Source organism: Pelmatolapia mariae, linkage group LG4, assembly GCF_036321145.2.
Source record: "Pelmatolapia mariae isolate MD_Pm_ZW linkage group LG4, Pm_UMD_F_2, whole genome shotgun sequence".
In the NCBI taxonomy this organism is placed as follows: Eukaryota; Metazoa; Chordata; class Actinopteri; order Cichliformes; family Cichlidae; genus Pelmatolapia; species Pelmatolapia mariae.
The window spans coordinates 9,074,804-9,096,328 of record NC_086230.1 but is presented as its reverse complement, the minus strand read 5'-3'; the positions used below and the strand labels follow the sequence as shown (position 1 = coordinate 9,096,328).

The 21,525-nt window shown below is 40.7% G+C and overlaps 3 protein-coding genes and 1 non-coding gene across 4 annotated transcripts; 1 reads left to right on the top strand and 3 right to left on the bottom strand.

Moving 5' to 3' along the window:
* Window positions 1-253: 253 nt before the first annotated feature.
* On the top strand, window positions 254-3,653 carry s1pr5a (sphingosine-1-phosphate receptor 5a). The gene is made up of 2 exons (XM_063471329.1): window positions 254-381; window positions 1,066-3,653. The coding sequence occupies exon 2, from the start codon at window positions 1,364-1,366 to the stop codon at window positions 2,498-2,500; it is 1,137 nt and encodes a 378-aa protein (XP_063327399.1). The 5' UTR covers window positions 254-381; window positions 1,066-1,363; the 3' UTR covers window positions 2,501-3,653.
* A 1,510-nt stretch (window positions 3,654-5,163) lies between these two features.
* spc24 (SPC24 component of NDC80 kinetochore complex) lies at window positions 5,164-9,118 on the bottom strand. The gene is made up of 6 exons (XM_063470486.1): window positions 9,064-9,118; window positions 8,396-8,570; window positions 8,084-8,228; window positions 7,889-7,993; window positions 5,470-5,546; window positions 5,164-5,367 (listed from the first exon to the last, which is right to left on the bottom strand). Exons 2-6 carry the CDS (start codon window positions 8,559-8,561, stop codon window positions 5,261-5,263), a joined length of 600 nt encoding a protein of 199 aa, XP_063326556.1. The 5' UTR covers window positions 8,562-8,570; window positions 9,064-9,118; the 3' UTR covers window positions 5,164-5,260.
* Window positions 9,119-9,787: 669 nt separating this feature from the next.
* Window positions 9,788-16,700, bottom strand: kri1 (KRI1 homolog). The gene is made up of 18 exons (XM_063470484.1): window positions 16,518-16,700; window positions 16,304-16,380; window positions 16,107-16,209; window positions 15,924-16,026; window positions 14,990-15,047; window positions 14,854-14,903; window positions 14,673-14,775; window positions 14,500-14,577; window positions 14,281-14,393; window positions 13,951-14,179; window positions 13,677-13,847; window positions 12,043-12,118; window positions 11,772-11,878; window positions 11,511-11,673; window positions 11,304-11,434; window positions 10,696-10,760; window positions 10,518-10,613; window positions 9,788-10,434 (listed from the first exon to the last, which is right to left on the bottom strand). The coding sequence occupies exons 1-18, from the start codon at window positions 16,600-16,602 to the stop codon at window positions 9,942-9,944; spliced, it is 2,301 nt and encodes a 766-aa protein (XP_063326554.1). The 5' UTR covers window positions 16,603-16,700; the 3' UTR covers window positions 9,788-9,941.
* On the bottom strand, window positions 10,847-10,945 carry LOC134626834 (Z30 small nucleolar RNA). The gene has a single exon (XR_010093844.1). It is a non-coding gene; the product is annotated as a Z30 small nucleolar RNA (small nucleolar RNA).
* Window positions 16,701-21,525: the final 4,825 nt, after the last annotated feature.

Below are 21,525 nucleotides of genomic sequence, written 5' to 3'. Positions count from 1 at the left end.
CTGTTACAGCAGCCCGTAGCTGCACCCTGGGGACAAACTGATAAGGTGAAAAAAAATCCCACTCTCTTCCTCCTCTTCTGTTGCCGTGACAAACAGAAACAATCTGTCTTAAAGGTGCAATTTATCATAAGGGCAAAAAACAAAAAAACAAACAAACATATATATATATAAAATGAAGGGGTCAGGCGAAAGAGGGAGAAAAAAACTCGTTGAAACAAAGAGTCGTAGACCAACCCTCTGCAGCAAGTTCAGTCCTGCCCTCCTCTATTCCCACAGCACAGTCGCGTGTGGCTGTAGTGCGCTGTGATCGCAGAGCCTGCGTCCTCTCCTCCTGCCGAGGGCTCATTTCAAACTCTTACTGGATATTTCAACGTTTTTAAGGTGCGTTAAAGCTTTTATTCTCTAACTTTTTTTTAGTTTGTTTCTTTTTATTCTGCGTGCGTAAAATGTATGACTCGCTTTAAAACTCATCAGTGTAGTTCATTTTGACTTCATATCGTGTGTTGGCCAGCTCTTATTTTACGTATGCCAATTAAGGCTAGACTTAGTTGCTAAATAAATAAATGACAAAGTAAATGAAATAAAATACAAAAAGCACAGGGTTAATTATGTTATCTGTAGGACTTGTAGGTTTGGAGAGGTTAATGCATATTTACGCATGAATGGCAAATGGCTCTCTATGAGCTGGGAGCCACTTTGAAGTTTTTATGTGTAGCAGCAGTGAAAGAAAACATTAATTTAAGAAATTAAAAAGCAGAAAACTATAGCTTCTACTGCAACGAATTAAGGAAAATGATCAATTACAGCTTCCTCGTTATTTCCATTCAAGCTTAAACCATTTTCCCCGATGAATTCATTACAGCTATTTTGAAGTTGTTACAGTAAATGGTCATTTCCCGCTGGAGACTTCCTATCTTCGTTAGTCATTAATGTGATTCCAATCGAGTGTAGTCTTTTTATTATTATTGTTGCATTTTCGAATATTGGAGTTTAAGTGATCCCCTGTTTCCTTTCCTCCGTTGTTTCACGTCTCACGTTTACTTTTTCCTCTCTTGTTTTACGCAGGTTCGCTATCATCGCCTCCTAGTGCGCGCCCCAAGCATTGAAAATTTAGATTTTTGGAGGAAACTTTGTCATACCACAGGAAATCCTAAGTGATAGCATCAAAGGAAGGCTTTCCACCCTGCATATTTAAGTTCCGAAAGAAGAAACAATGCCCAGGTGGAGGACTGTATGACACCTCATCTGTGGATCTAACCTAAAATCAGAAAAGGCAAAGAAAAAAAATCTCTGGGAAACACAACAACGTGCTGCCTGTGTTGCTGTAGCCCCATCTTTTACCCCAAGGCCTACCTCTGCAACTATGTCTGTGATGTTTAGTGAGTACCAGAACAAGACCATCATCACAGAGCACTACAGGTACGTGGGCAAGCTCGACAATGAGAAGTACCAACAAGATGGACTCAAACCCGAGGCCATTGCGTTCCTGCTGGTCTGTCTGCTCATTGTTGCAGAAAACGCTGTGGTGCTTCTGGCCATATGGAAGAACAAGAAGTTCCACGTTCCTATGTACTACTTACTGGGCAATCTGACTCTCTCTGACCTGCTCGCAGGCTTCACCTACATGGTGAACATCATTACGTCTGGTGTCCACACATTAAACATGACACCTGTGATGTATTTCCTGCGTGAGGGTGGTGTGTTCATCATGCTGGCCGCCTCCGTCATCAGCCTGCTGGCCATCGCCATCGAGCGCCATGTCACCATGGTGAGGATGAAGCCATACCAGGGCAATAAACAGGGGCGCATGTTCGCTCTGATTGGAGCGAGCTGGGTGCTGTCTGTATTCCTGGGTGTCCTGCCAGTCCTCGGCTGGAACTGCATGGGTAAACTGGACCAGTGCTCCACAGTCCTGCCGCTCTACGCCAAGAGTTACATCCTCTTCTGCATCACCATCTTCAGCGCCATCCTCATGTCCATCGTGGTCCTGTACGTCCGCATCTTCCGCATCGTCAAGGCCAACACTCAACGCCTCGCTTCGGTTCCGCACCGGAAAGGTCTTTACCGCAAGTCCCAGAAGTACATGGCCCTGCTGAAGACAGTCACCATAGTGCTGGGAGTCTTCATCGCATGCTGGCTGCCTCTCTTCATCCTCCTCCTGCTGGATTTCTTCTGCCCTACTGGAAAGTGCAAGGTGCTCCACAAGGCAGACTACTTCCTGGGCATCGCTATGATCAACTCTCTTCTTAACCCCATCATCTACACCCTGACCAGCAAGGACATGAGGAGGGCCATCATCAGGCTGCTCTGCCGACCCTGCCTCATGACAGAAGACGGGCAGGTGAAGAAAATCGGGATGCCCTTCCTGGATTGTAGCACCACTAAGACGCAGACAGATGCAGCTTCACACAGGCTGGAGGGCCTGGACACGACAGTCTCCTCCGGTAACTTTACACCCTCGACGATTAAAGCCATTTATCCTAGGATATCTAGGACATGACACGGTGCCTCGCTCTTGAATTAGCACTGACAGCAAGCACTCGGACTAAGAACTTTGCCTCTAGTGTGTGATTCAACTACCCCTTCTGAACTAAGACACATTATCGACTATGCAACAGAAGTTGAATTTCTGTGTTGTGCACTCTTCAGTTCTCATCTAAAGAATGTGCAACATGTTTGTGGCGATGTCCAAACAGGGAGAAAGACCTTTACGGTTAAGCATTCAGTGTAAAAATATAAACATTTATGTTCACAATTCATATAAAAGTGTGACTAACAGAAACATCAGTGCCTTAAATAGTAGCTTTAAGTTTCATGTGGGAAAACAACAACAAAAACAGCATTAGTTTTTTTTCTTTCTTTGACTTAACAAGGCCAGTATTCTGATCGAGCACTTAGCAGTGTTTGCACGTACAGAGAAATCAAAGTGTGTGTGCAGATGTTTCACATAAATGCATTTTGATAGAGTGAACCCAAAGCCAAAGCACGAGATTCATCCTTATCTCTCCTCAGCCTGTGTAGCACCTAATGATATGTTGTCATAAATGTGGAGCATCCACACCCAGCAAACCTGCTGCCAAACCCATGTAATTTCTGCCATATGAGTTTCTGGTCAGCGACGATGCTCGGTAGAGGTCCCCCCCCTCCTTTTCCTCTGCCAACATCATACGCTCAGCGGCCTAGAGGACGTCATACAGGGGGGCTGAGCTGGGTGGTTCGCTGCTTTGGAGGTCCTTTTAACATATGTAGCAGCACATGATGAATACCTAAAAGCAATAAAAGCTGACAGCGGAGGCTTGTAGACGCCTTCTGGGTTTGACAGAGCAGTATGTGGCAGTGAGATGTTTTAGCTGTGGACTTTGGAGAAAGCTCGAGCTCGATGTGTTTGATGAAATGATGTAAACTTATTTTTTTTCTCAGCTTTAACTGATGCAGCAGCAACAGTAGCGACCGATCACAACCCATCAGAGTGTGTGCAACCTGGTGAATTAATTCTGTACTTATTTTAATACTGTACATTAATGAGAGTAAAATATATATTTACAGTTTTTTGTATACTTTGTAAATACTTCTAACCTACTTGCGTAGTATTTTTTTGTATAATTGTCATTTAAGTTATGATGGTTTTATAAGTGCACTGAATAAAAATATGTGAACGATTTTTACATCGAGGTCTCTTTGTGTCTTCTAAAGTTGCACAAGTCTCACAAGAGGTCGACATCCTTCCTGTTTCTCGCTACGAAAATATCTATACATATACCTGGCACTTCCTGACTTATACAATAGGAAAACAATAAAATAACCAACTCGAGATATAAGAAAAAGTCAGTAATAGACAGGTTTAAAAATGTCACCTCTCTATCACCTACTGTACATGGAGAAAAATGTGAAGTCACGCGATAAATGATGTGCTTGTAGCACTTTGTGTTTGATTTGACACATTTCTGGTACTCCGAGACGAAACAACACCGTTACTTACTAAAGCTGGTCTTAAATTATCACGCCGCTACTAAATTGATTCTAAAATACCTAAACCGACGACAAGTGGAGCATTTACCAAGTTACACAGAAGCATCGCTTAAATAATTCGGCAGAACTGAAAGCTCAAATACCTACTCAAACATCATCAAAGGAAAGCTCAAGAATACTACACTGGAACGCGGGCTTAAGTGACAAAACCCCACCTCCATGGAAACCACTTGCCAAAACCACCGAATGATGTGTGCTGAGGCAGAGGTATCGATGAAGTTGCAGAAAGAAAGAAAAAAACAAAACTGTGCGCTTAATGCTCTGTTTACCGTAAGGAAACCACATTCTGGTAGCTGTGAATTTATGTCTCCCTAAGTCTGTATATGTCATCCTGCCCACTCTAAACCAAACACCATCCTGCAAAGAAAGGGGTGACTTAGTTCTTGTAGAACAAGGCCTGAGGGTATATAACACAACCCACAGTGTCATGCGTGGGCAACCAGGATACTATATATTTGAAAATCTTTCTCCTGCTGCAAATGCACAACTTGCTAGTTCAGCAAAGCCACATATAAATGATGATGGGGGGATTTTAATGGCCTTGAGTTCATGTTTTACTTTTGAAAAAGAAAAAGAAAGGCCCAACAAAAGCCACTGCAGACTGGACATAGAGGGAAAATTCAAATAAATAACTAAACTTGATATTTTTATTTGGTATTTAAGGTGATCAATAAAAAGTAAATAGTAACAGATAAAGAGCTAAAATTACAGGATGAGTGTGATTGCCAAATCAAAGTAGATTCTGATAATAAAATTACACTGAAAAGTGTAAAGCTATTTAATTAAATACTAAGACACCCAGTTTATAATAAATTGATTAGACTACCTTGATATGGTGGCGTTAAAGGGGAAAAAATGAAAAACTTTATTTACTGATTTAACCTCTAAATCTTTTTTTAAATCTGTCAACAGCCTTTTCCTTTAATCTTTAAACTATATAACACTCAGTAAAGCAAAATGCCATCTCTAAAGACAATTAGAAAAGCTGTAGATGACACTCTACAGCGCCATCTAGTGACCGTCAAACCACTCAGTCTCATCCCATCCTCATTACTGAAACACATTAGACAAAGGGCACCCCGACCAACATTTTAGGCACTAAACAAAAAGGCACAAATCCAAGGGTGTGACAATTTTAATTTTTAAAAACACGAGAACAGAACACGCACATCTACAGACAAACAAAAATAACACACTCAACACCTCTGACTACTTCACATCCGTCCTTCGGCTACCACTCGGTGCTGACGAAGCCCCACAGCTGGTCGCTTACATCAATGCGAGAGCGCGAGGAGGTGTCGATGTTGATGGGGGTTGCCAGGTCTGCACCATAGTGCACTGCAATGTAAGGAAAGAAGCTGATGGTCTGAAGCCACATCAACACCAAACTTCAAGTACATGAGAAGATGGTACACTGAAAATGAGAAAACATGACTGTACCTCCTTTTAAAATGTTCGCCGGGGTGTCATATTCCCACTTGATCTTGGTTATTAGGTAGTAGACCTGAGCCACGTATCTGTTAAAAAAAGAGAAAAGAAATAAGAATAAACAGAATTCACAAACAGTCGATGCTTCAGATCATCTCTGATTACATACCTGCACAGTGCAGTGTTTAAAGCTCTTTACAGACATGTGATACACAACACTGTTGCTTTTCTATTTTAACAGGAAGTACCATAAAAGGGTTAGAATATAAAAACACAAAAGGAAGTACCGGTACCATAAAAAAAATCAATTAATTGATTTAAAAAATAAAAAAAATAAAAGAAATCAAGATCTGGCCATAGTAGCAATTATTCAAACTCACAACAGTTTTTAAAAAGCATATAAAAAAGTGAAATACTCGAGATGGGAATCATCAGATACTATAATATTTAGATTTTTAACATTCTGGATCTGTTGATTATTGCAGTACCTTACATTGTGATTTAGCACCTTTTTCAACTGCAAATGATGTCCTCAAAGTTAAACTTGGTCAGTTTTATCCAATGCGATAAAGTTCTCTCACTTCAGTTATTTTTTGCTGAAAGATGATATTATCAAACATACCAACACTGACACTCAAACCTGCCATTAGACAGCATCAGTCTGCAATCAGTCTGATACTGAATGGGGTCAAGCTGGCAATTACATTAATTAATCTATTTCTGATAATACACCAATTAATTGTAATATAACTTCAAAAATCACGGTTGCTTTCTACATAGACATAAATTCACATTTAACAAAAATTCATATTTAATTATTGCAGTGAGCAATCTGTATTTATAAATCAGATAGTTATCCGCAAACCTTCAACAATTTCTCTGAGTGACTGCAGTCGGTCCGAGTCAGAGTGCAACTGTTTGGAGAAAGGTTGCCCCCTATCAGGTGAACCGCACAATCGCAACTCAGTCACCACAAGTTGCAGAATGTGAAAAAAAATCAATAGGAAGTCACCGACATAGACGTAAGAACGCCGCTGTTGTGTGACTCAGCCATTAGATTGCTCTGAAATAGGAGGTAGCTTTGCCAAGCTAAGTGTAACCAGTGTTGATTTAATGTAAGTTTGCTCAGCCAACATTATACCAGGTGGTGCATGAGATGAGCCCTCTTGTTCGTCATACTCCCAGACTATTTTAATTTATTATTTATTAAAATGTTCTTTATAAAGCCTTAATTCAATAGCTGAGATAAGCATATTCAAACTTTGATCATTCATATCCAGTATGCATAATAAGACATGCTGTTTACTCCAGAGCTGTCAAAAGCCCGGGAACATTAAAAGGCAACCGTTTGGAGAAGCATAGCAGAAAACTGTCACTATTACAAAAACAGTAAACTGGAAGTGCAGGTTTGCAGCAAATTCAGAAGAAAGATTTCCACAAACACCCACAGGCAACAAACTCACTTCCGCTCCCATTTAACTTTATCCAAAACTTTGATTATTTTCATAACTGATGAATCTTGTTAATCCAGCCTGTCAAGATGTGTCTTCATTGCATTAAATATTTTACAGTAAAGTGATTTTTTTTAAAAAAAATCACCTTTAATGGTTGAAAACTGTAATGCTAAATAAAAAGTAAACATAAATGATTTTTGCAGAGGTCTGTGCACATCTCTGGCAACTACAGGCATGCACGCTGCTTTTTTTCCTCTCTCTGTGATATTTATAGGGCAATGCTGATGCAAAAACAAAACAAAAACCCCCTGATGTTCACACTTTGCTCCATGTGCAGCCTGTTAGGCATGCATAGCACAGTGAGATTGTGACATAAAGCTGGTGTGTCAGGCAAAATTTTATGATCATCTTCTTGCTGTTTGGGGTAATCTCTGCTCGCGAAAAACAATGATTTACTTAGCTACCTCAGCAACTAAGGTCAAAGAAACACATGCTCACAGTTGTAATCTCATGCTTGCTTATGCATTAAATGTGACCTTTTTGGAATGACTGCATAACTGAACCACCACTACCATCCATCTCTACAAGTCAAACACACATTAAAAAGTGAACTTTCCAGACCATGAGAACCATTTATGAGAATTCAATAACTTAAACATGACTTTTTAAGAACCATCTCACGACCATCCTGATGAAAAAGTTGAAAGAATTTAAAGAAAAATCCCGGAATTAAAAAAATATCCAGATTGTCTTCACTGTTCACACTGAATGGTGTTGTAACATGTAAAGTTGAGAGCATCTGCACTTTTACTGTTGATGCACAACTGCACACGGGTAGGGTTCTGATTTGAAACAGGCCGTGTATATGTATATATGCGCAAATATATATATATTAGACAAGAATGTGAAGGCTTCACATTCTTGTCTAAATCTTATTTGAGATGAAACCCTTTTTTAACTAACTGTACCACACTCACACTGCTGAAGGGATGACCTCAGTGGTGTCTTCTTCGACTTCACTCTGAAGAATCTCGAGCTCATTTTCAGCGTTTCTCAGACTCTCCAACTCTTTTTGAAGAAACCTGGAGGAGGGTTCAGGAAGATAACAAATAAAATGGACTTGTTTTATAGCCGTTTTTCTTCATGACAAACACACCTATAAAAAAGGATACTGTAATTCTGAGTCAGTGATCTGGCTCTTGGCTGTGCACTGCCTCAGCTGCTCCTCCAAGCTCTCAAGCTCCTTCTCCCTTTGCATCTTCTCCTGTTCCATGTCCAACAGCCTCTGACCTGCATTCTCCTCAACCTGAGCCAAATCTGAGGATGGAGGACAGCGACACACAGAGGGAAAACAATGAAGTTTTTCTGACACAGGCAGACGGTTCACACGAGTGCCACAAAATTTCACAGCCTTCACTTTGGATTCATGTGCCCATGAAAATGCACACGACGGTGTAAAAGGAACAAACCGGCTGTTTGCTTACCTTTTAAAATCTGTGTGACAATCTTCGCTGTTTCTGTGTGTTGATCAAAAAGAGCCTGATGCTCATCTTTCAGTCCTTTCAGTCTGTCAGGCTGACTGCTGTTGATGAATCCCACCAAAGCCTCCCCAGTCTCCTCCAAGTCTTGAAATTTATGACCTTGAGCCATAGTGGGCAGCTAGAAAGCACAGAAGATACTAAATTAAAGTGAAAACATGTCGGCTAATGCTGTGAAAGAGTTTATCAAGACTCACTAAGCTTCAGAGGTAAACATGCAACCGTGAGAAACACCCAGATGAGTTAGTCTGACTGTGTAATAACACAAAGTAAAGTTTGAGTATCTTGATAATTCCGTTTAACAAGGGGAAGAGATTATTTTCGCTCTTGGACATACGTTCCTGTTACAAACTGTACGTTAAAAAGTTTAGAAAACATTACTTTCCATTTTAAGCGCTATCGGTGAAATTTTAAGGCCCATAAAGACTTATTTACGTTTACGAATCAAAGCTTCCTTTGAACGGTAGTTGCGTATCAAGCTAGCATGCTCTAAAAAGGCTAACAAACACAGTACGAGTGCCCAACAATATCCTCCAGGGTATGTCAATCAAGTAACAACAGGGCTATGGAAGGAAGAAGCATGTTTTGAGGTCAAATTAGAACAGTAAACATACCGACTAGCACTCCTCCAGGATTCAAATTCATCCGCTGAGCGCGCCGCTTCTTTTCTTCTTCGTTGGTAGTAGTCTGACTTTCAGACCGTCCTTAAGCTCATACCGCCCCCTAATGTACACCAGTCAAATGACAAAACATGTGAGGACTAGTTGATTTTACAGAAATTCCTGTTGTAATTTTACTTTAAATTTCCCACTTTAAATGATTTTAACACGCTGGTTAATCATTTAACTTTGCAGATGTTGACCTTTTAAAGCAGCTTTGCATGAGGAATGGAATAAGGTACAAGTCTTGTGTATTGATACACTTTCAACCCGGTTTTTTCCCCCCCAACTATAGTTGGAAATGTTTTTTTCCCCCCCCAACCACTCGCTTTTGAAACTGTCCAAAACAAAAGATACAACCCACTCAATACAGCAAATTGATTTTGCAGTTATAAGACAGGCCAACCAACAGGCTGTTTTGAGCACAGAGATACGATGCACTTCTAAGAGCCCCCGTGGATGACATTTAAAACAAACCACAATGCCATTGGGGTTTCAGGAATTAGCAATTCATGCAGGTTCTCAGGGGTCCAGTACATCAATGAGCTGCTGCCAGATCTGAGTCATAAATGCCTGACATACAAAAACCACCCACACCTAACCATAAGCTGGCACAAATGACTCCAACCAATGCAAGAGTCACAAGATTACACAACAGAACTGGAGCTTCAGGTTTTCATAGCTACCATTTAATACACATTTTATTTACATTATACAGTCAAAAGGGTCAATGTGAAGAAGTGAAACATTGGGAAAGTTTGCCATTTTTCTCCATACTGTATTTCACACCATGATTATGAAGGATTGTATCTGAAACAGTGGCAGAGCTGTCATCACTCTTTGTTTTTCTGCTTCTCCTTCTTCTCCTGAGCCTTTCGTTTTTGTCTGCCGAGCTGTCTGAAGTACAATCTCTTGGGGTTCAGGCCGTAGGCCTTCAGTCTCTGCCTACTGAACTCCCGGCCTCCTATCTTCACCCCGATTCTTCCTGAGAGGACACGGCCACCTGAATGCTTGTGCTTCTTCTTAGACCATTTCGGTCTCTCAGTCCCATTTTTCACTTCTTCTGGTTTAGCTGCTGCCACCGCCTCCTCTGTAATCTGGGGTTCTCCTTTATGTTTCTTTTTCTTGGGAATCAGAATCTCCTCCTCGTCCTCAATGGCATCCCCGGCCTCCTGAAGAGCCTGAACAAGAGTCTGTTCTGTAGAGTCCACAGGGGGGACTGCACTACCATCCTCTGCTTCTGTGTTTTGCTTCTCAGTGTTCTTCAGACGATCTCTTCGCTTCTTGCCCACCTTTGTCTTGGCCTCAATCACATCTTCATCGTCTCTGTAGGGTAAATTAACATGGTCACATATTGATAAAATGATTGGAACACATTCATTAATACAGTAGATCAATATGTTACTCACTCCAGATACACAGAGCTAAGGATTTCTCTCTTCTTCCTGTCATTCTGAGCCTTGATTTTGTAGTTCTTCAGATCGCTCAGCTCTTCCTTTTCAGACCTGTCAAAGCAAAGAAGAAAAGTTGAACAACAGACATCAGATAAAGGGACGAAACGCTTTAAAGAAGACAGAACCAGTGTACCTGAACATGCACGTCTTCCTCAGAGAGCACCAGCGGTTCAGCTCCTTGTCATTAGCCTTTATAATCTGCAGAGAGGAAGCAGCCTCATTAGTTCAAATCAATTTTTGGATAATTTTGCATTTGCTGCCACTTCATCAAATCACTGTGTGGTCTGCTCAGAGAGAAGATTAAGCTGAGATCATTCCCTGGTCAGAGCTCTCCCCAGAAGGAAGCAATACCAGATCAATCTAGCCAAGGCTCATCACCGCAGAACAATTCACCTACAGCCTAAACACTGTCTCCCACACATGCTCTGCAGCTTTGAACTCTATATGCTGGTGCATGTGGGAACAGAACAGAGTGGGTGTCATGTGCCCAGACTCATGAATGGCCAGATCAAAGAGCATTTCCCATAATGAGAGCAAATGAGATTATCCACAACCTAACGTGCACTACATGGCAATCTACTGCAACACATTCATGACATCATTAAGAGCCAATATGGAGGCTACAAGAAGACTGAAACACTGAGGACACAGCTAAGTGAGCTGACTTCAGCTTAGTGTGGTAATCATCATTAACCTGCCACTGTGCAAAAATGAAAAGCCTGCAAGTGCAACCTCTCTCACCTCATCTGTGGTCAGGCCAAAGTCATTGGGCACCACCTGCCTGTAGCGAAACCTGCACGGGAGGTCATCGATGACGTCCTCGTAGTCCAGCTTGTAGTACTCGTCCAAGTACTGCTCGAAGGTCTTCTCCTCTGAAACGACAGCGCTCCGTCAGACAACCTCCACGCTGTGTGTTAGAGAGCACGTGCGAGCTTTAACGGCACTTACGAGGATCAAACACAGGTTTGTTCTTGGTGATGACCTCTGCAAAGCGAGACTTCTTTTTTTTCTTGCCCATTTGAGGCAGATCCTCCTTCTTCATCATCTTCCTCTCCTTTTTCTTCTTCTTCTTGGAAACTGTTTGCTGACTGGGGTCATAGTCTGCATCCATCTGCAGAAACAGGTGGAAACAAAGATCTTTTAGTGAGAGAGACTGTTGATCAGGACAATCAGCATCAGACAACTGATCAGTAAGGAGCATAAGCTCACATTAAAGTCTTGATCCTCGCAGTAGGGTTCAGCAGCACTGTACTCCTCTCTATCATACTCCTCGCCGTAGTCCTCCTCTCCGGTCCAAGTGTCCCAGTTCCAGTGCTCTGACACACACACACAGGAGGTTATGTTCAGACATTTATGCAAAAAATAAACTGAGCGCCACAATCACATCAAATTTCTACTCATGACTCAGTGCGACCCACAAATGTGTATTTAGCACATGTTAGCTTCAATCTGATTAAAACTGGCTTCTCAGTTGGCTCACCCTCCAGCTCATCATCGTCCTCAAACTGAGGCTTCTCATCCTCCTCCTCTCCGTAGTATTCGTCTCCAAAGAATTTCTGCAAACACAAACTGCCGGTGAAGTTAAACGAGACTTTCAGTTCTTTCTTCGACCTCCTGGTTTAAATGCTGGAGCTGAGGCCAGAGGCACGCAGAGAAATCAGCCAAACGCAACGCAGCTGTGTGAACCGCAGGAGGCCGGCCATCGTTAAGGTAAACGCCGACAGCTGTTGCATTGCTGCTCCTGCTCTGGATCTGAAGCTTTATCCATATTACAATCATAGCAGGTTGCTTGTTTATGCCACTCTTTCCCCCCCTCTCTCTACAACTGAAAATAAATAACTTTTCCATAAATGAGTCCAAATTTTGGGTTATAATCCTTCTGTTTAATCTCTCAAGTCTCAGACCAACCCTAAGAAGGTTTCAGAAATTTCTCCCCCAAAAAAAATTTTTTTAAATGTTATATGACAGCAAGTTGAAATATAAAACCAGAAGTCCTCTAAATGTGGGTAGCAGTACATTTTCATACTTTCCTTTGTGATCCATGATCATATGCCACTGATTGTTTGGCTCCTCCCAACAGAGTATATGTGGGTTTTATCTCCTCCCTCCAAAGTGTGTGTTGTGTGTGTGTGTAGCAGGATTTATGGTCCCGCAAATGTGTCTTCCTTACATCAAGTCCTGGTAAGTTTTAGAACAGATTCTAATAATTTCTTCTCAAGTCACCGCATGGCTTGGCACGTCTTAACCACTCTGAAGGTTTAACCCTTCAGACCCTGCCCTCTCCAACACCAGACATTAAAAACTAACATAAAATAATTTTTTTAAAATTCTTTTGCTTTACAAAAAACAAGCAAAATTCTGGCATGTTTATTTTTTCTTGTTATTTTACAAGTATTTTGTTTTTTTACAAGTATATATTTTTTTGTTGCTTAACGTGTTCTATCCTAATGCTTTATCATTGCAGTGTGCAGCACCTTTTTTTAGCTTTAGCAACTAATACCATTCACTCTATGATTACATCGTGGTAAAACGTTATGCGTATAAAAAGCAGCATCCTCACCAAATAAATACGAACAATTGTTGTTGTTCACTGGTGTAAAGCCTGAGGTTTGTTTGGATGATTAGCTTATGTACTTGTACAGGGTAAAGGTTAAATCTAACCTTTTTTGTTAGCCAGTTGTCATGACAAACGCTAAAAAGCCTGGGATTACAGAGAACCACACCTTGGATTATTTGCATGTGCCACAGTAAACTCCAGAGAGATTTTCAGTTTTCATACATGCAACATGGCAGCAGATGGCCCCGCCCCTCCCTGAGCCTGGTTCTGCCAGATGTTTCTTCCTGTTAAAAGGGATTTTTTCTTCCCCACTGTCAACAAGTGCTTTCTCATATGAGATCATCTGATTGTCGGGGTTTTGTCTGCATTACTGCATTGCTAGCTTTACCTAACAATATCAAGGACTTTGAGACAGCTATTGTTGTGATATTTGGGGCTATATAAATAAAGCTTGAGTTATGCTTTTGTGGTGAACAGATGTGAAATCAGGAAAATTCCTGCACATTTTGTTCTATGTATGCATGATTTTGTGAGACCGTGTGTGTGAGTACACTGACCTGCATGAGCTGGTCGTGCTGTTTTGGATCGAAGTCTCCGTCGAGGTCGGCTTGATCGAAAGCAAGCTGCTCGTTCCCCGTCAGCTCCTGGAGCTTCTTCAGCTTCTCCATAATCTCTTTCCTCTTCAGGTTCTTCAACTGCTTCAGCTGCTCCTGCTTCTGTTCTTTCTCCTGAAGTGATTGTCAGGAAAGAGGCAAATATTAACAAACAAATAAAGGATCAACTTGGATTCCTGTGGGGGTTTTTTCCTTCCTTCTCCTACATGATCCACACCTTTTGCTTCCTTTCTTTAATTTCCTCCCTTTTGCGTTTCCTGCGGTCGTCCTTGGTGCGCACAGAGGTGGCGATATTTCGGGGGTAGGTCTTGACCTCTTGAGAATCGGGCTCTTCAAAGCGGAAGTTGTAGCTCCTCTCAAAGTTCTCCTGGCGCTCTAAGAAAGTCTCCCCCTCCTCCTCGGAATCCTCCACGTCATCCTGGACCACCTCATCGTAGGTTGGGATCCTGCATGTGGCCCAATAAGTCATTGTTGAAGCAGGCAGTGAGACAACTCCGTGTTTCTTCACTTAACGATTAAGACATAAACCAACTGGTCCTCCACATACCGTTCATCATCGTCGTCATCGTCATCTAGGTAGCCCTTGTTTAGCACGTAATCCCTCAGGAAACGCTCCTTTTCATCCAGCTCTGGGTCATTCCAGTAGTCTTTTAAATATTTCTATATCAACACAAACCATTTATAACCAGTCAGTTAAACACAAACATCTTTCTCAACCAAAATGTAACTTCCTGAACTCTCTCCAGCCTTTTTTACACACACTCACCATGTCCTTCACCTCCTCCGCACCCTCGAGTTCTGCCTGGCCTTTCAGCCACTCCACATAATCTTCCTCTTCTTTATCCTACAAGCATCCACAGATAAGTTTAACCTGACCTGAAAATCATCTGTAAATGACGCCAATTTAAAGATGAGCAGCAGCAGGTATCAGCTTCTGACCTTCTCCTCCTGTGTTTTGATCCTCTTGGTCAGCAGCTGGGACGCTCTGTCTGCCTCACCAGCTTCATCATCGTCATCGCTGTCCTGGATGAACTTCCAGAAGCTGCACAGAGAGATTTCGACTTCAGTAAGCAGCCTTTGAGTGCGAGAGCGGGACAGCACGAGGTGTCTCTTAACTTACCTTTCCTTCAGCTCCTTCTGCTCCTGCATGTAGCTGGGAGAGGCGGCTCTCTTTGAAGGAAAACAGAGGTGACTAATGAAAGCATCTGCGGTTTGTTCATTCCTGAGGAAACATATTAGTGAATAACTTTGCCTACCTCTTTTCTCTTGACAGCCTCCTCATCATCGCTGTCGTCGTCATCATCTTCATATTTTCTGCAAAACAAGAACGAGACGTGTTACAGGCAGAGAATTAAACAGGAAACATATGAAAGAGGAATAAACCAAATGCTTCCTGACCCACTAAGCAGCGAATCAGGGAGTGGCTTTCTTTGGCATCTCACAAGATCTGTGTAATTAATTATAAATACACCTGCTGGCCAATACATTAGGCACACCTGTTCAACAAGTAATCACGCAATCACATGGCAAGAATTCAGTGCACTTAGACATATGGACCATAGTCAAGACAACCTGCTGAAGCTCAAACGGAGCATCAGAATTGGGGAAGAAATGTAATTCAAGTGACTCTGAACATGTGAAAGTTTCTTCAACATGACAATGAATCCACTGCACTGAAATGGCTTCCATTCATCGGATCGCAATCCAGTGGAGCATGTTTGGGATGTGGTGTTTCACTTCATGGATGTGGGGCTAACCAATCTGAACCAAATGTTTAATGCTGTCATGTCAATATGAACCAAAATCTCTGGTGATTGTTTCCAGCAACTTGTTGAATTGATGCTACAAAGAATTAAGGCAGTTCAGAAGGCAAACAAGGGTGAAAGCAGGTACTAGCACAGTGTAACTAATTAAGTGAGTGTATGATTGTATGAGTGTATATTGCATCCCTGCCATGTCATTTTGTGACACTTCCCAACCAGAACACCTCAACCCTTTTTAGCATTAAGTAAAATTGTTTTTCATATCAGACACCATATCCATCAATACCCATATTGATGTGTCAATATCAGACAGTAATAGCGGCTTACCAGCACATTAGTCAGGCTCTAATTTGGTACTACCTGTATTGATATCCCTTATAGATGTAGTCTCATGCTATTTGATGCAGTTAAACAGATTTTCACTCACCCTTCCCTTTCCAGGATGACTTTTCTTTCATAGTCTTTAAGATACATGGGCTTTACTGCTTTCTCCTTCGAGGTGGAAGGTTTTGCATCACTGCTGGATGCACCTGAAAGCAACAGGTAAGTCACTGCATGAAGATTATTGCTAATCATGAAAACAAAGCTAGTGTCAATACCCAACAATCACCTTCTGAATAGAACTTAGCATCTCTCTCGTAGATCTTTGGGTCCTTCTTCTTCAGCAGCGACAGAGTCCGGTAAAAATCCCTCTCAACATCAGGGTCCAGCTCCTGAAGGTGAGAAATGACACACACAAGGTTATGCATACAAGCACCTCACTGATAAAGAGTGGAAGCAAAAGAAAAGTTAGAGATGCTAACTGACCACTTCACTGTCATCGGAGCTGGACTCTGAAGACCCCGAGTCACTCTCATCTGCTCGGTCTCCGTAGCGATCCTTCACTGCACAAACACAGCGTGAACGCAGAGATTATAATAGCAACTTTCACATTTCCCTGGAGAAAACAACTACTTTTAAAGCTAGCAATACTTCCCCACGATGGGACGCTAACACGCTGCTTAGCCAGTGACACACTTACGTCTCTGCAGCTCTTCTTTCTGTCGATACTTCTCATATTTCTGCGCGAACTGAGAGTTAATCTTCAGCTCCGACTTTCCCGACATGTTTTCACAGAAAAAAAGTCCCCTGTAGTTTAAAAATCACAAGTAAACACAGCCAAGAGAAGTAATCCAGGTCGCTCACAGAAGCATGGCAACGCTTGAACACGTGGTTTCCGGTGTACGATTCGTGCGTTACGTCGATTGGCCGGCAGGGGGCGCGCGACTACCAGTTTGATGAGTTGAAGCCCCAAATCCTCGCGCTTCCTGTAACTGTAACGCCAAGTATCATGAGTTTTTGAGAAATCTACGTCATCAGTGTGACCTTTTTTCTGTCCTGAAAAATCTGAATAAATTGCACAATGAATTTAAATGATCATTTTCACTGCCAGAGCTTCTTTTTTTGTTATTTTAAATTGTAACAAAGTTTCGTATATGAAGCAACAAATTACACTGATTTACAAATGTTTATCCCCTTAAAAGATCTTTGCACGAACTAGTTGAATTAATTTAATTTTATCCATATTTGTACATTATGTCAGCTCTTCTGTAAGTGCATATTTTGTGTACCTATTTGGATTGCGTGGCCTACATTTTTACATCATATTCATTATATTGTATTTTTGAATAGTTTCCCGTTTGAAAGTATTTACATCTATGCTGCTTTATTTACCAGATTATGTTTGTTCTAACAGAAGTAACATTGCAGACATGTCCATAAGCTACACTAGTGTTCAAATGCTTTGCTAAAACATTGAAAAGTAACAGAAAATTGCAAAGAGCCATGATTTGGAAAGGAACTTGAAACACAGTTACAGATAAAAAGTCTGTAAAAATAATATGCATGAAATCTACTGGGCTCAAAAATCGTCCCAAACTCAGATAAAGTTAGTTTAAACAAAAACCAGTGAGGGACGTTACTGAACAGGATGGAGGGGGGCAAGACTGTGTGAAGTATGAGGCTGTTCTGATATGTTGTTGTTTTTTCTTTTGGATTTGATATTTTCCTTTCCAAAATAAGTAAGTTCCTGAATAAGAGAAAACCTTTTGATGAAGCCTAAAGATAAAAAAGTAGAGTGTTTGTTGTTTTCTGTTTATCTTTATACAAAGCAGTCAATGTAATTCATTAAACCTAATGTTTAACCTCAGGTTTACAATGGCCCTACCACATGGTTATATATTAAGTCCACTAACATTTACTGTATATTAATAATTTCTCACAGGTGACTCATGGGATAGAATTGCAAATCTTACCCATTGTCATTGTTATGTACATATACACTCATAAGAGGCTGAACTGGCAGGTAAAGCTTCTAAATGTGACGCTAACAGCAATATCTTACATTAGCCCTAAGCCTAACTGATCTCCTGCCTTTTGCCCCCGTATCAGGGGGCGTTGGGGCTTAAGAGGTTAAATATATTAGCTAGACAATAAGGGTCATTTATACAGTTAATGAAGTTTTATATCTCCCCAATCCTTAGTATAAACAATAATAACAGAAAATAGTAATTATAACTAAAGCTTAGACAAATGATTGGTTGTAAAGTGCAGACATTATCTTGTATGATTATACTTCAAATACACATTTGAGCTAGCTGTGTTTTATGACTCTTTTCTTTTTCTTGCTTCTTTCTATTCCTATTCCACAATGTTTTAGAGGAAAATATTGTACTTCATTACATTCATCTGACAGCTTTAGCTATCAGTTACTTTTACAAATGAAGGAATTTGAACACAAAGCATACAGTATGAAGGAATAAATGAGGTTTTGTTATAACAAATTCTGTTAGAAGTATAAACAAATAGTAAATAAACAAATCAGGAAAAAGACTGACTAAATAGACTTTCAGCTATTTGCATACTGTTTGAGGATATGTATTTTTACTATTTTCAGAAAAAGAGCTTCACCAAAACCAACATTTAAAATAGCACTCATACAGTGATGCATGGACTGGACTGGTTCTCACTCTACCTGAGCACTGAGTACTTTATACAACTTGCCTCATTGCTTTTTCATAAGTAACTCTAATTTAATTGAAAGTATACAGCAGTCACAAGAGATCCTGTTTTCATGTCTGATAAAATACCCACAAATCATTTAAAAAAGGAAATAAATGTAATTTTCAGGCATCGACAGCACTCCTAACACTGACACAAAATGTTTTTTAAAAAAACCAACAACTTTAAAGTTGATGCACTTCTTATTATTGTTAACAAGGCTGATAAATCTGCTGTCTGGTGAACAGTGTATGCCTTTCAAATATGGGTTGTGTGTCTTCAAAAAACACGATCTGAGCAAAGGTCAGTGTTTGGTCCAGGAACTGTCTGCCCAGCTGACGGAGTTTGTTTACTCAGTATCAGGTGAGCAGTAATGTCATATCCTAACCCACTCAGGGACAACATCCCTTAAGCATTCGGTGTTTTTATAGGAACCGTCAGTCAAATTTGCCCTATGTATAATATTTAACCCTAATTAATGGCGTTATGTAAAAGTAGCCATCCTGTTTATGCGACCACAGAGCCGAAATATCAAATTAAATATTAAAAAACATGAAACATACTGAGTCACACGGCAAAAAGGCGCTTGAACTTATACATGTTCATCTGTGGAAGAAACTAAAAGAATCACAGTGGTTAAATTAATGATCAGAAGGGATTTAGATAAAAACCTTTATTTAGAAAACAGAACAAACCGAATTGTTCCCAACAGCACGGAGTCTGGGACGATGTGTGCCCGATATCGTTCAGCTCAGGAAATTGGCCCACACTGGATGAATTAATGATGCAATATGTTCATAATAACGCACACTACGGCACTTCCTCCGAGGAACATCTGACAGTCTGCTTGTTTTCGCATCCCTGTGTGGCTCTGTGTTTACCCACGTGTCTTTAGCATCTTCTGGCTCCTGTTATCAGCTCTGCACTTCGCTGCTACTCAGCCTTGAACCTTGCACATGTCTGCTGATGGATTTGACCGCTCGTGGACAGAGCTGTACCCGGTCACTGTTGTTGTGACTTTGTCCCACAGCTGATTTAGAATACTTAGAAAACTGAGAGATTTGGATTTAAATGTAACTGTCGGTCTAAATGAGGAGGATCTGAAATTCAGAGACAATATTTTTATTCAGAATTTCAATTTCCAAAGTTGTTTTTTTTTTTTTTTTTTTTGCTTTAAATGCAAACACGAGTGAGCCAAACTGTATGTGAATACGTTTACTCCAGAAGCATACATCCCTACATCTGCTCACTCTTCTACAAATACAGATAAGCTCGCTAATTAATTAAATCACCTCAATTCACTGTAGTACTCAGTTTAACGATGCGAAAGTTACACAGATTAAGTATTTCTTAATCATTTAACATCATAAAGTTTCTCTTACAAAATACTTTATAGCTCTTATATTATTATCTACCAATTTAATTTGACACAAATAAACAAAAGATTGTAAAGTTGTTTTTTCCTACTTGTGGGCGTGTTGGAGAATTTCGGAGAATAGTGGGGTGTCGCTTTTGACTTTGACGCGGACTTTCTACGAAATGGGTCTTGTTTTCAACTGACCTATAACAGCACAGCCTCCGCTCAGCAAAAAAAAACCCACCCACGTTTTCAGCCGGATTCGCTTATAAAAACAATACGACCACGATGACAACACCGAGAACGTGAAGCACACAGTCGTGGCAAAAAAAAGAAAACACACTCTCTTTTAATTTTCAGATCAGAGCAAAATAAAAATGTCCCAGCTCTTACCATTTCATAAGATTAGGAAAATACAACCTCAGGTGAATATCAACGCGTGCCATCCTGCACTGTGTCAGTATTTACGTTGACAAAAATTCACCCAAAATATGTCAACAGTTACACAGACTCCATGATTCAGTAGCTTCTAGATCGACTTTTAACAGCAATAACTTGTAGTAGTCATTTTTTTGTCCCACATTGTTATGAAGAAATTTGCTTCTTTGCAACGTTGCTTCAGTTCATTCAGGTTTGCAGGGGTTTATTTAAACACAGCTCTCTTACGGTCCCTCCACAGCATTTCAGTTAGGTTCAAGTCTGCACTTTGGCTCCATCACTGGCTTTAGCTGGCCTCACTGTTGGCTCTAGAAGACTTTGCTCATGGTCGACTCAATGACTGCAAAGTGCCCAAGAACTCATCATGCCTCCACCACTGTACTTGAGAGTTGTTTGTGTTTGGGCTCATATGTTGAGGTTGGTATTCACCAAATGTGGTGCTGTGCATTACTGCCAAACACTTAGGTCTCGTCTGTCCAAAGGACATTGTTCCAGATGTCTTGTGATTTGACCATGATCAGTTTTGCATCTGACCAAAGCTGTGCTGCCATTTTCTCTTTAGAGAGAAGAGGCTTTCTGTTGAAACCCTTCCAAACAAGCCATACTTGTTCAGTCTTTATCTAATTGTGCTGTCCTGAACTTTAACATTTAAGATGCTAACGAAGGCTAAGATGTTGCTCTTGGGTTTTTCTTCTTAATATTGCATCATCTGATTTTGAGGTGAATTTGCTGGGATGATGAACTCCTGGGACTGTCTTGAATGTTTTCCATTTGTATGTCTGCATTTTGGCCTAGTTTTTGTATATCACTTGTCTAACTTAAAGACCTGTTAAAGACAGATTATTTTTATTATGTCCTGAAACCTTGGAATTAAACGTGGGTGTATTGTGAGTCTATTGTGACTGTATAGTGTGGCTTCCTGTTTATTACTAGTTTGTGCTAGACTGAAGTGGGAATTATCTCAAACTAGTTTGCAAGTGAGAATAAAACCTAAGACAGTTTAAGGAAGATAAGAAAATAAATTTAGGGCTCAAACTACATGAAATTCTGAAACTGATAGCGAGAGATAACGAAATGTTTTCAATTTCAAGGGTGAATGTAGTTTTGAGCTTAAGAGCAACCTAAACAGCGGCAGTTCAACAACATCTGTAATTTTGTTAATACAGAGAGAACTGATTTCATAATAAATAGAAGC